General features: G+C 39.0%; 1 protein-coding gene across 2 annotated transcripts in view; it reads left to right on the forward strand.

The window, feature by feature from the left end:
- Window positions 1-512: 512 nt before the first annotated feature.
- Window positions 513-14,798, forward strand: part of ube2j1 (ubiquitin-conjugating enzyme E2, J1) — a 31,158-nt gene continuing 16,872 nt past the window's right edge. Inside the window, exons 1-6 of one of the 2 annotated variants that reach the window (XM_042227786.1) lie at window positions 513-630; window positions 717-917; window positions 4,422-4,495; window positions 6,684-6,815; window positions 8,782-8,866; window positions 13,324-13,429. In XM_042227786.1, coding sequence (XP_042083720.1) covers window positions 887-917; window positions 4,422-4,495; window positions 6,684-6,815; window positions 8,782-8,866; window positions 13,324-13,429 — 428 coding nt within the window. In that variant the 5' untranslated portion in view covers window positions 513-630; window positions 717-886. Of the gene's footprint in view, window positions 918-4,421; window positions 4,496-6,683; window positions 6,816-8,781; window positions 8,867-13,323; window positions 13,430-14,798 lie in introns of both variants that reach the window. The other variant, XM_005940601.3, reaches the window with a different exon arrangement.

The following is a 14,798-nucleotide window of genomic DNA, read 5'->3' on the forward strand; positions in this document are numbered from 1 at the left end:
CGTACCTGTCCGCTTGTTAATTACATAATCACGTGGAGGCAAGGACCTCGCAGCACAAGCATACTCCCAACCTATTGTAAGATTGTGCTGTACATTATTATATATATAGTGTATTTTTTTTTATTAGTAAAAAACAAGAAGTCACAAGCAAAAGGAGAAAACACCATGGCACATGTTTAAACAAGGAAAGTTTATTTATCTAATAAAATAGACACAACATTTTTTTTTTCACCCAAAAAACGCATATTCAAAGCACCATATCAGCCCGATGTCACACAGTACTGTCACATGAAACAGAAGCTCTGCAGAGCGGCCAATCATAATGAAGCAGGTCATTATTTGTTCTTGATTTAAGCTGTTCTTCATATTTCTAGCCACCAGATCTCGCTAAAGAGGACAGTTTTGAAAAGCTTCGAGACGCTTCAGTACTTCGGAACGCTTCATTTGGCCATCACCAGTATTATATCTAAATCTTTCACTTTCCTGTTGCTAATAAAATTCTAATTCTTTGGTAATGATTTACTTCCAGACTAAGGCCATTACCGTTTCTAACAGTGATGTGCGCACTCCTTGCGTAGCCTCAGATTTCACTTCCTGTTTACGTTCCGTAAATGACGTCACGTCGATAAGGTTAGAGAAACCGTTTCAAAACCTAAACAGCAGAGAAGTTGAAAAATATCCCATCATTACTGAAACACGTTCCGTCTCACTTGCAGACTGGAGCACCGGTGCGAGAGCGGGACCTTCGGTTTGAGCTGTATCGCTCAGATTTAAGAACGAAGCAAGCTACCCGGGCTGCTAAGCGAAGCTAACGCTAATATTTGAAAGCTAGGTATTTGAAAACGAAAACAATACAACTTCAAGACAGTGCCCAGTTTCTTTAAGGATGGAGAGCAAATATAACCTTAAGAGTCCAGGTAAGCCTGATCCCAAAACAACTTCTACAGCTTTCAGAACCCTAGGATAAATCCTACAGCTAAAATCTAACACTTTAATGTTTCTTAATTAGCTTAACTGTTATTAGCCTCCGTCCCAATCTAAATGTTTACACTGGCACCTTTATTTGGTATTTTTTTCTGAGTTCTTTCTGTTGTGTGGGATGCTTTATTTATTTTTTTAAACTCTTCGGTATTCAGTGCAAACCATCTGTCTGTTGAAACTGTACCGGCTGGCTCTGTCCCTGCACTTTTCGTGTTGCGGAGTTCTTTGACGTTACACACGTAATTAAGGACACGTCTGCGTGTTCAGCGTTGTCGTTAGCTGCTTGTGTAATATTAGTGATCATGGGGACGATTTAATCGGCTGATTTTGAAGGTTGACTTTAAGAAACATAGCGAGCATGCTGGTGGTGTGCAACCCACAGCAATAATACGTAATGTTTATTTAAAAAAACGTTTTAAAACAGTATATGTATTTTTATGACTTTCACTTTCGTAAGAAGATTTAAATGAGTCACGGAAATGGGAATGAAAAATATTGTGCACTTTGTGCAATATACTGCAAAGTCTTTAACGCTGAATATAAATCATGTCTTATGTCTGTTGTGATTATGATAGTTGCATTTTGCGTGCATGGCTCAAAGCTGTTCTGGCAGGGTCAAAACTTGGCCAGCTGTCCAAAACCTTTTCACTGATCCCTGATAATGAGTGTTTAGAGGTGAGCCTTATAGTTTCTCAGTTTTCACTGGGACAGAAATGAACTGAAATCAGAAACATCTTTATTTGTGCCCACAAACAAGGAATTGGACTCCAGTGTTCCAGGTTAACTGGTTTTTACGTTAACTCTCTATGTTCCGCAGATCAAATGGTCTTCTCACTTTGCCAGTGTGTCTTGCGGTTTCACAAGAAAGGGCAACATCTCCAGCTCGTACAAATGCCTATGTGTCTCAACATTAGCTTCAGGCAACAATTAAATTATCTCAATTTAAAAAAAAAAGAAAAAAGAAAGAAAGTCTGCCGCTATTCTTTTTCCTCTGTCTTTCTGTAACATAAATAACAAGCTGACATTTTCCTTATGACACCACCGATCAGCTTGAAGGACCCTCAGTCATGCATGCATCCTGTTCACCTGTCAGCTGTCTAACGTCTGCTGCTGATGTAGGAAACATGCCCACATTAACTGGTGTTAGACACAGTTTAGTGGGCAGCTGCGTCCTCAACATAATGTAATGTAATGATCTGGGTTAAAAATGAGATTTAAAACGAGGAGTGATGAACACTGAGATAACTACAGAGCACTTCATAAGCGAACTTGTTGCTTTAATGAGAATTTGTTCTGCCACCGATTTGATCAAATGGACTAAATAGCATCCTCTCAAGATGTGAGTATGTTCAGGAAACTCACCCAGGTTTCCTAATAGACACATAGGTAATAGGTAATAGACACAGGCAATTGATGGTTATTTTGAAAAAGAAACCCTCTTTAAATCTCCACAATGCTGAGTAAGTGTATTTGTAATGTTTTAATACATCAGCAGGTTGTGGCATGAAGTGCTAAATGCACTTGTAAATGACCATTTCTGTGAAACTTTGGTTATTATGTTGATGGGTTTTCATGAATGGTAGGATGATCCATTGCAATGAATTATGGGACAGCATTGTTTCTTCTCCCTTCACAACAAATGACTGTAGAAAAGATGCATGACCTGGCTGCACTTCCTTCCATAGTACAAAAATGAAGTCAAAATTTCCCACTTGTGGGAGCTGCCGTATTGCACGTTTGGAGTCAGAGTCTGTGCAGTAGTGACTCAGGGTGGAATAGCTGTATCACCTGCTGGACGTGACCGTGAACACGCCCCCCTTCACTTTTTACGTAGCCCATCTTCTCCAGGTTATCTGCTGATGGGTTTACTGCGACTAACGACTCGTTAAATTAAATACAACCACAAAGTTTTGTTAGTATAAGCTCTAATGAAGTGTTATTTTTAGCTGGTGAACTGGTGACTCACTGGACTGACAAGCTGGAGTCAAACGCACTGTTTATATATTTACTTTTTCCTCCCTCGTCTCCTCATCGGCCGGGTATACAGAGCGATGCAGTCAACTTGCAAAGCAGTCCACGAGATGCAATCGGCTGTATTTTATGCAATAAAATGGTGTCGTCTTTGTCCCAAGCACACCCAAACAGTTTAAAATATGTGGTTGCTCCATCACACCGCAAACATAACCGGGTTTCTCACTATAGAATGATCAGGAATCCTGGCATCCATCAGCGTGTACATAGAAACAAAAATCTCCACATCAGTCTTGTTTGCTTACATTTCTGTACCGTCATAAGATGGTACTAAACATGCTCTAAATCTTTTAAACAATTAGAGCGTTAAACCTTTGACGGTTTTTGAGAGCAGGTCTTTATACCTGTAGCGCTTTAGGTCTCCTTTTTTAGCTAAATGCTATAATAGTAGTGACAGCGGTAGACGTGCGCACAGTCTGGAGATGCTTTTTCTTTTCATTCTCTTGTCTATGCCTTTCACGTCTTTGGTGTTAGCTTGTTATTATGTAACAGTGTCTCTTTTTATCCCTTTGGACCTGGTGTGAGTCATTCCTAGTGGCAAATAGTCAACATTTGTGTTGCATAAGATGATTTGGCATATAAGGATTATCACCTTGGGCCTGTTACTGGACTTCTGCAGAGACAGTTGTGTGGGAAAGGCTTTTCTTGTCATCTCTTCCTACTATGGGGGTAGTTGTAGTTCTGGAGGTAGAGCAGGTTATTTACTAAACGGAAGGTTGGTGGTTCAATCCCTGGCTGCTCCATTGTGCATGGCAAATCTGCTTGGAGTATATATATATATATATATCTGCCTTCAAACATGAACTTGAGCTGCATCCCAGTAGTAATCCAGGATTTAATACAATGTCAGTTCGCCCTTTGTGGCTCTAACTGCTTCAACTCTTCTTTGGCAAATGTTTAGCTGGCTTAAGCACATTTACTCAGGGCCTTATTGATGTGATATTCTTCTGCTGCCACGGCTGTGTGTCTGTGAAAAAGGCGTTTGCTCTGTGTTGTGGTGTCCTGATGACACACAATTTCACGAGACTCAAACCTTAAATACTGATTCATAGACATTGTCCCCCATTAATGATGGACTTTCTAAGTCTATGAAAACTAGCTTGTTATTTTTCATATTCTCCGCAAGTCAAAGTAAACAGTTTTTAAAGGTGAAATATAAAAGTAAAATCAGATGTAGTCATTTATACATTTGACTCCAGACGGCTGATAAATTTGCAAGAAAGAAAGATTAGGTCATTGTGTGTAGAGTTTTGAGGTGAAAAATGAATTGAATCGGTTTAGGAATAAGGGTGTAACATGACAAAACATGGTACAAGTGAAGTGGTGTAAATGCTTTACAGATGTACTGTAGCTTTCCGTGCAGGTGGTAACCTTTTTTTTCCTTTTTCTTTATTTCTTTTGATGGAAAGCGGTGAAGAGGCTGATGAAGGAGGCTGCTGAACTGAGAGATCCCACAGAGCACTATCATGCCCAACCACTAGAAGTAAGTTTGGCATTTTTATGCTATTACTTTACTCTATAGTCTAACAATGCATGACAATGAAAATATAAGCAGGCAATGCAGCTACTTTTACGCTACTTTTACACTACTAGGTACTACTAGTTTTGATAGCCTTCAAGTTACAGTGTGTAAAATTTTCACCTATAGATATCAGTTGCAGTTTGTAGTGAGCTTGACTGCAGGTCAAAATTGGTGTGAAATCAAAGACGTGACCTGGGATTTTCAAACTGATAGAATATGGTTATTAAAGTTCTCCGAATTCTCTTTGAATTTTGTGACCTCAAGGTCAGAAGTCAAGTTTTCTGAAAATCTTTTATATAAGATAACCCATACTTTTAGGCCTTTTAAATCTCACTATATATCCCTGTCTTGTCTCAGCTGGGGTCCTCATTTAGTGTCACAATCCTCAAGCTAATACAAACACAAACACACTCCAGTAAGTTCATTGGATTTAATACTTAGTTTCACTTTCATAAGTGATAGATATACGCTGGCTATGACTTCTGAAAATATTTGTCTAGTGGTCAATAGAGATGTTTAGCTCTGCAAGTCACTTTTTATTTCTTAGCATATTTTTTTCTTATTTCAAATCAGCTGATAATATCAGATAATCAGCTGTATAAAGCCCTCTTGTTCCACAGTTGCGATAGGGATCATGTCTTTAGTGATATAATAGGCTACTGTGGCTTTAAGATGGTTTGTTTCGGGGCAGGAGGCTGGGAAGACGTCGCGGTCTGGGATACAGCACGCAGGTTCGAGCACTGTGGCACTGTTGTAAATGGTGAAAATGATTGGTAGAGCTCGAACCTTTTGTCGGGACGCTTTTTCGTCATTCTCTACAGAATACACTATTCTGCTGCTCATCTGACACTTTGAATCCAAACCATCTCCAAATATTTGAGCCGTTGTTTTTCTTTTTACCAACCAGCTACTCTGCGATAGCTACTGTGTCCATCTGGTCGCTGCCTGCAGGTGAAGCGATGGGCGAGTTGTGTTCAGTGAGAAATAGAGGCGAGGCAGAGTGACGTGTAGAGACAAGCCTGGATGAGAGAGACTGGCTCCACAAGTATAATTATAGCGAACGTAGACTATATCGATATAAACGATAGTGTCACATCATATATGTCGTATCAAAGTATATGGATTTTTTTTTTTTAAAACTTGATATTTCACCCAGTCCTACCTTCTGTTGTCTTCTCAGACAGAAATATGTTCTTAAAATTAGGGCTGGGCCATATCACACCGTTCACGGTAATACCGGTATAATGTTGGGCAACGATAAGAAAATGAAATATCGTGATAGAATATGGGTAAAACGTGCATGCGCAGTGCCTTTGTTTTCATACGCACATGGCGGAAAAAGCATGGCGGCGACGGAGAATGAGAAGGGCGAAAGCGGATCGTTGAATGAAACAGATGAACCAGAATTGGTTTGTAAAAATGCTGCAACTTCAGTGGTGTGGAACTGGTTTAGCTTTCGACCGTCAGATACACAACAAAGCACTATTTTTGGTAGAGCATGCTAGCGGGCCGTCGTTGTTGCTGTGTTTTTTGGAAAATACGGCGCACTTTAAATCAATCCTTTGATTTTTCTGAAAATCGACAGTGTCCTTTATAATGCTGTGTGCCTTATGTATGAATTCTGGTTGTGTTTACTGACCTCGAAACGATTTTATGTACACGGCGCTCGAAAATCTGTCAAACGTTTTAGTACGACTTTGCTAAGCTACGAACCCGCACCGCTTGATGGGTTGTCGGAGCATTACGGCTGTCGTAGGCAGGAGCCTGGCGGAGTGATACGTACTGCGCTTCAACATAATGTTACCGTATTGTGTGTATAACCTCTTTTTAAGTTTTGTGGGTATTATACATGGTTATGCTGAGGATATGTCGGCCTTTTGGTTAAACTGTCAGCAAGGAATTTCCATTTCCACTGTTAATTTTTTATATAACTTTAATGCACTTAAAAAAACAGCTGCTTGTTTAAGTGAAAATACATTGATTTTTTTTTTCTGCACCCATAAAGTTGTGGAGTTGTAAAGTGTTTTGTCTAGTGTCAATTATATCGTCAGCTATGTCGTTATCGCAAATTTTCAAATATATATCGTGATAAATATTTTTGGTCATATTGCCCTGCTCTACTTAAAATGATATTTCCTTCTTTCTGCAGGACAATCTCTTTGAGTGGCACTTTTCTGTTCGTGGTCCTCCAGACTCTGATTTTGATGGTGGGGTTTACCACGGCAGGATCATACTTCCCCCAGAATACCCCATGAAACCTCCCAGCATCATCCTACTCACAGTAAGATGCAGATGAAGATCACATCTTAGCTGCATTTGATTATTCTCCTGATGCAGCAGATAATCAAAAAGCTGAAAAAGCAATTTTTAAGAACAGACAACTTTCCCAACCTTATACACTGACCATGTTTGGCTTCACACATAACTGCAAGGCACATTCTCTAAAATGAACATTATCAAAAATAAATATCGTTCTAGGCTTACCAGTGAGCCTGATTCCATTCAAGCCCAGGCTTACACACCTGGAGGAACAAGCTAGAGCTCAATTTTCTTTTGAAACAGTCAGGGAGTTGAACGTAATAGGGGAAGAAAGTGAGCTTCCAGAACAGTTCAGGTGTTAAGATTAAGGATGTTCCTGGCCAGGAAAAAATGAGACTGACTGACTAGTCTAAAACTATGAAGTTAAATTTTAAAATCGTTTCATGGGAATTTCAAAAACTAATAACAAAGGCATTGTAAACAATTTACCCCATTCCTCAATAATGAATCATGCCGCTTAACTTTTCGTTTTGTGCGTTATCAACATTACACGTACATTATATTCAGCATTATACAACATTATACTTTAAACAGTTAAAACAAACCTGCTGCAACAGGGAAGCCCAAACCTCCCTCTTGCTGCCACCTCCAGCTTATCCGAGGAAACTTCAAGCCTTTCCCGGGCCGGCCGATAGATGTCGTAAGATCTAGAAATTTTTAACAATTAGATTCAATTGCTAGTAAGTAAGGTTGGGTGACTGGACGAATATATTGCCCATCGATGATAGACTGAGCCTTTCACCGATCAATTTTACAAGACCAATTTATTTATTTGCCCGTGAGTAAGTTTGCTGATAATGTTGACTGAAGCTAGGGAGAAGTAGTCAACAGAAAAAAGTCTGCGCCTGCGTGAGTATATTGCCTTTTGTCGGTTATTGGACCGGCGAATGTCAGTTGGAAAATTTTTACATATCGCCCAACCTTAGCAGAAAGTCTGGTACCGACTAGTGACAACAGCGACCATTAATCAGCTTGTCAACTAGTCACGCACATCTCTAGACCTGTTGTGTAGCTGAAACATTAGTAGAGTCAAGATGTAAAAGAGAACGAGGGACATTCAAGCTTCTCCCTTTATTGTGTTTTTCACTTTAATTAAAACATTGAATGCATAACTTTTAACATTTCATTTTTTTCTCTTATTTTGAAATCCAGCTCTAATTTTACTTATAAAACAGGGGGAATTGATTAACTCGCACACACAGTGGGGGAAATTTAATTTTATCCCATGCTGAATTCCTCTCATACAAAAAAGAATAGTTTCATATTTTAATGGTAATTTCATTTTAATGTTGAGAGATGGAATGTCAGTGAAAAAAATAAAAAAAAATAATAAAAAAGTTGAAAATGGATTTGAATGTCATTGAGTGAAATAAGTATTTGACCACCAACCAGAATCCTCACGTTGGGAGGAAGTCCTGTGGTCAGGAAACCCAAATCAAGGCTGGACTAGGCTGCATGACCATAAGGAAGGCGCTTATTGAAAACAGATCAAATATTTATTTCAGTCAGTTATAGATCTTTATGTAATGTGTGGATTTTTGTTTATATGAAACAACCACAAAAATGAGACTGTCCAAATTTAAAAATTCACAAGATCAAATCATCCTTTTCCCACTATATTCAGGCAGCTGTGCAGTACATGTTTTAATGACTGATAAAAGTTAGAATTTGTTGTGAGAAAACTGTGTTCACATGTTTTCACTGACACCAGCTACTATTTTATTGGTTCTTTGTTGAACCAAATTTTTTTTAATTAGATTTTTGTTTGAAAGCTCTGACATTTGCACAGTAGGAGCCTCATTTTTTATTTGTTAATACTGCTCAAAACTTTTATGTCAGTTTGTGTTCATAGGTTTTGAGAAATATGTGCTGTGCCTCTGTTTTCCCATACGTACCAATACCACTTTCTTTTTATTCCCTTCCATTAGCCAAATGGGAGATTTGAAGTTGGGAAGAAGATTTGTCTGAGCATCTCTGGCCACCATCCTGAGACCTGGCAGCCCTCTTGGAGTAGTAAGTATAGGAGACAAGATCCCAGTTCTCCATACGTATCTTATTCCCTGAGGTAATCTAAGTATTTAGAGGTTGCATTTGGAAATAAGCTCCACAAAAGAATTTGTAGAGCTGTGAAATGAGATGTGTAGGAAAAGTACTGAAATGATCATCACTAATTAATAGCACTGATGTCTTGCATGCAAAACCATCTAGGTAAGCACTGATGCACTAATGCTGTTAATTGGTACAGAAGTATTCCTGATTTCCTATTTTTGTTGTATGTTTGTCACACTTCAAAGTTTCAGATCATCAACCAATTTTAAATGTTAGACAAAGATGACACGAGTAAACACACCATGCAGTTTCTAAATGAAGGTGTTCATTATTAAGGAGGAAACAGAGGAACCCACCCGAGGGATTAATAAAGTTCTATCTTATCTTATCTTATCTTATCTTAACAATCCAAACCTACATGGCCCTGTGTGAGAAAGTGATTACCCGCTAAACCGAATAACTGTTTGTGCCACTTTTAGCAGCAACATCTGCAATCAAGCGTTTTCAGTAACTGGCAATGATTCTTTTACAGCTCTGCCCACTCATCTTTGCTGAATTGTCATAGTTCAGCCACATTGGAGGGTTTTCGAAAATACACCTTCTTTTTAAGGTCATGCAACTGCTCCTCAGTCAGATTCAGGTCAAAACTTTGAATGGGCCACTCCAAGGTCTTCACTGTGTCAGTAAGTCATTCAGAGATGGACTAGCTGGTCTGTTTTGGATCATTGCCTTGCTGCAGAACCCAGTTGCGCTTCAGCATTTTCTCAAGGTCATCAAGGCCGAGTTACATGAACAAATTGGAGTCTATTAGATAGATATGATAGAAACCACCACAGTGCAGTACCTGTAAAACCTACAGCATGCTCTAATCATTCTAAGAGAATATTATGGTCTACAGCACAGGTCTCGGACTCCAGGCCTCTAGGTGCCGGTGTCCTGCAGGTTTTAGATGTGTCCTTGATCTAACACAGCTGATTCAAATGGCTAAATTTCCTCCTCAACATGTCCTGAAGTTCTCCAGAGACCTGGTATTGAACTAATCATTTGATTGTGTTGACCCAGGGTGAGATCTGGAACCTGCAGGACACCGGCCCTCGAGGCCTGGAGTTTGACACCCCTGGTCTACAGTATCTAATGCTGCACTGAGGTCTAGCAGGACAAGCACAGAGACGAGTCCACTGTCAGAGGCCCTTATGATGATACATGTGTTTGGTTTTGCTGCTGGCGGCTGCAGTTTGTCCTGATGTGGTGTAGTGCAGTGTAGTTTTTGTGTGTGTCGGTGGCATATTGACTGCTGCTCTTATCTATCCGATCTTCACTGACGGGTCAAGATACCTCATTCTCCTGTTTCCGCGTTTACCACCAGTTCCCCTGTCATTCAGCAAAAGTCAGACATTTTTCTTCATTTGAACTACAGCTGATTAGAGTCAGGTATAAGACCTTTTTTTTTTTTTTTTTATTGTCCTGTGGTGTATCGTCCATTTTTAAAGGCATTCAGTGACTTCTTATCCTCCACTATAAAGCTGCCCAGACTCCTTATAGTTGGAGATTTTAACATTAACGTAGACGACAACTCTGACCTCTTTGCCAGAAGCTTTACTGCCATCATGGATTCTTTTCATTTCACTCAGTTTGTGTCTAGTCCCACACATACCAAAGGACACAAACTGGACCTTGTTTTTACTTTGGGTTTAAATATTGATTCTATTTGTTCTGAGGACACTTTTACTTCTGATCATCACTGTATTATTTTTAACTTGTCTGTCTCCTGCTTGCCGTGTGGTCAGCACTCACACCTTAAATTCCTCTACTGCTGAGAAATTCTCTGATTCTTTTAAGTTGTTCTTATCCCCTTATGATCTTACAACAAATCTTTTTAATAATTACTCTCTTACTGAAATTAGCTCGTTTCCAAATTCTCCCTTCGCATAAATGAAACCATTTGCTGCTTAAAGCGTTCTTGTCGATAAGCTGAGCACATGTTCTAATAAAGGATCTTTCTTTCAACCGTTCAGTTAGAGATGCGAGGGTTGCCTATTTCTCACATCTGGTTACAAAGAGCAGAGGTAATCCTCAGGTGTTATTTGATGCCATTAGTAATATTGTTACTCCTGCTCCACCTGCCGCCCCAATCTCTTCAAATAAAGGTGAAAATTTTCTGTCTTGATAGAAAAATTGATAATAGAATGATAATAGAAGAATTACTATTTCTCCATCAACATTTACATTGTCTGTTCCTGCTCTAGCTCGGCCTGTTATTTTAGAGTTGAAAACTAAAGTAGACTTTTGGCCCCCAGACTCTGGAACTCTCTCCCCCTGAGTTTGAGATCTGTGCACTCGGTGCTTTCCTCTAAGAAAACTAAAATTAAAATTTTTATAGACTTGCATTTAGTGTCCTTAGATTGCTTGCTTGCCAAAGTCAGTATGTTAAATGCAAAGAGATCTTTTTCAGTCCTGCATGAACTTTGGATGTGAAACATTTGTTTTCTAATATAAATGACAAAGCTCACTCCAGTCCTCTGCTTCTGGCCTAAACAGTATTGCACTTTGGGTGCTGGTGTTGCTAGATGAACTTGTGCTGAGAGTCTTGATATAAGAGTATTTTTATACACCTCGAGAGTAAAAACGAATAATTTATTACGACCAAGAACTCCTCATTAGTTTGTAACTGGTGTTTGGTCTGTTTGCTGAGTTCTGCTTTCATGTTACTTCTCAGCATGGAACTTTAATCAGTGGAAACTCAGTGGGAGATGCTGCATCTTCCTCAAAGCATTTCTCTCTACTGCCTCCCTCTCTTAAGTACGTAAGAAGAGTTTCAAATCAATAACAGAATTAAATCAAAGACAAAGGTTGCTCCTAACTTCTTTTTACCAACAAACTGTAGGTCACATGGCCAGCTATGCCTCAGAGATTTGACTTCCCCTGCTGGGTTTTTAAAGCGTTGGCTCTAAGTTGTGTCTGATCCTGTTTGCAATGACCACAGGAGGCCTGACTTGATAATTGAACAGTGCTTCCGATTGTCACAGACAGGCCAACTGTAGGGTTCCAGGTTTATGCTCACTACTCTTGGTGGCTGCTTTAGTTCATATGCTATGCCTGCATATTTAATAAAGCATGCTTCAGATAATTAAACATTCCCTCTGATGTCTCTTTGGGAAATATTGAAATTTGTATTTTTTACATAGGCTGATTTATTTAGATATGGTATCGTTACTCATGAATATCTTGACAAATGTTTTTCCTCAAGCTGTTTTCTGGTCTGTCTGTACTTAATACTGTTTATTTTTTAAAATGTAAGCTGAAGTGTATTGTGTGTATTGTTTATAGCCCAGCTATTTTCACAAACTTTGGTCATAGGTTATACACACAGTTAGAGATAGCAGGTCATCAGAACTGAAGTATGACAGTTTGCACCAAAGTGACTTATTTCAATAGACTGGCTGCTGTTAAAATTTGCTGCTTCTTCTTGTCTTCGTCCTAGTGTCTGTTTCAGTCACTTAATTGAAATTTCTCTCTATTTCTCTATTGATCGATAGAGCAATAGATCATCGCCGTTTACGAATAGGAACATAGAAAAGAGAGACCTAATGTTTAACAATCCATATTTAACAGCTATACTCTGATGCAGTTGTGGATACTATATTGTTCTTTCTTTGTGATTTTTTTTTTTATTTATTTATTTATTTTAATTTAAAATGGTGTTTTTGATGATTTTTCTTTTGGTTTTTTTGGTGGTCTGCGAGCAGATAGCCACTAAGAAGAAGGGGTTTTGGGGGGATTACAGGAGGAGAGAAGTTGCAGAGAGGTGTGTAAGACTGGTCCCAAGTCTCAGTCACATTTTGGGGGGTTTAATAAATTTCACCAGATGTCTAGAAATGGGAGCTGCACCATTCAAAGTGGGATGGATGTCGTCTCTCCTAATAAGATCAGGTTTTCCCCCAGAAAGTTTCCCAATTATCTAAAAAGCCCACGTGATTTTTTTGGACACCACTCAGATAGCCAGCAATTTGAGGACGAAATGCATCACTCCAGGTCCGACTGGGCAGAGGACCAGAGAAAACAACATAGTTTTTGCCAAAGTCACACACTGTTTCAATATAATTATAGTGAACTCTGACTGACACAACCTGATGTTATTGCTGCTGATATGAATGATATTTTTTTACCAAATCTACATTTACAAGCAAGATGTATTTAATGAACAGACAGTTCAGAGAATAAACATAAACTGGACAATTAACAGGTTGTCAAGGCCAAGTGAGGCTAACAATGAATATCAATAGTCAATCAGCTTTATTCGCCACATGCAGGTTGTCCTGCAGTGGAATGGACCCGCCCCCCGACCTTACGTTGTGTTTCTCATTCACTTGCTATTTTCTCCTCATTGTTTACACACTCTCTCTCTCTTTTTTTTCTTCCAGTTCGCACTGCCCTCATAGCTATAATTGGATTCATGCCAACAAAAGGAGAGGGTGCCATTGGATCTCTCGATTATACTCCTGAAGAGAGGAGAGCCCTTGCCAAAAAGTAAGATTTAGTAGATACAAAAATCTTTTCAGTCTTTCCAGTTGAGAATGGTAATAAGGTGAGTATGGCATATTGCATCTTCTTGTATGAAATAATGTTACAACCTCAAGTAGTAGGCAAGCAGGAAGTGGATATGATCCTAATAAAATATTCAAACAGCCAAGTCCGTTCAAACATGTAATAGAAACACCTGAGCCTGAGTCGACATGCCTCATTGCTAATTACTGGTCTATCACAATTTGAAAAGAACATTTCCAGGCCAGTCCTGGTATTGAAAGACAAGTTCATCGTTGCTGTGTGCTGCCAGTCTCCAGAGGACGCGTGAGCAGACACTCAATTTTCATATCACATTGTGTTTTCCTCAGAGAAAATGGTACAAAGCCAGCGATGGTGAAGTTCAAGCTAAAATTGCTCTTCTATTAGCAGATGAGATGAGTTCTTGATCATCCGGTTATTTCATTAGTTCATGGAGATGAAATGGATAGGAAAACACACTGTGTGATGAATACAAGGCTGCTTGTCTCCATGATGGCACCTCCACCCCTTCCCAACACACACACACACACACACACACACACACACACACACACACACACACACACACACACACACAGTGGCTGAGGCAGCACTAAAATGTTCATTTATTAAATGAAAATGTAAAATATTACTATTTAAGTACTTTACATTTACACTCATTTTGATTACATATTCAGAAATGACAACATCTGATCTTTAGACACTTTGTGAAAAGACAGTCTGCATGTAAGGACAGTTTGAAAAATAGTAAGGAAACTTAAACCTTAAACTTCAACCAGCTAGTTAATAACATAATGTTTGCTGGATTTAGTCCCTGTTCAGATACTAGCATCTCTGCAAACATAATGAACAAAAACCAATCTATCACAAATACCTAATAAAGATGGCATCTGGGTGCAAGTCAGCAGCAGCTCAGATTTGCACTTTAGTCACTGATAACATAAGACAGAAAAACCCTTTGACATCTAATGAAATAATGAACACTTCTACGTAGGGATGCCATTGTTAAAGTCTTAAGTCAAGAGATGCCTTTATAAATGTAAATGCAGAGGGTTTAGAACAAGTTACAAACCATTGGTTAAAGTAAAGTACAAGAACAGTAGAGGAATGGCATCATTAAACATCTTATTTATAGTTTAAAGAATCAAGATGGATCCTTTCATTTTCTTGTTCTATCAACTTGAGTTCACAGTACTAACTCCTCTGCCAGTATTTTCTTGAAAGTAGTGCTGGACAGTACTGCTGTGAAAGAAGTATCAAAGAATACACAAGAGCACTCAGAGCGTAATTCCTCCTGAAGGGCAAGAGCTATACTAAAACTTTGTTTTATGAT

The sequence above is a fragment of the Haplochromis burtoni genome, unplaced genomic scaffold, assembly GCF_018398535.1.
Source record: "Haplochromis burtoni strain Fernald_Lab_line unplaced genomic scaffold, NCSU_Asbu1 Contig_281, whole genome shotgun sequence".
Classification (NCBI taxonomy): Eukaryota; Metazoa; Chordata; class Actinopteri; order Cichliformes; family Cichlidae; genus Haplochromis; species Haplochromis burtoni.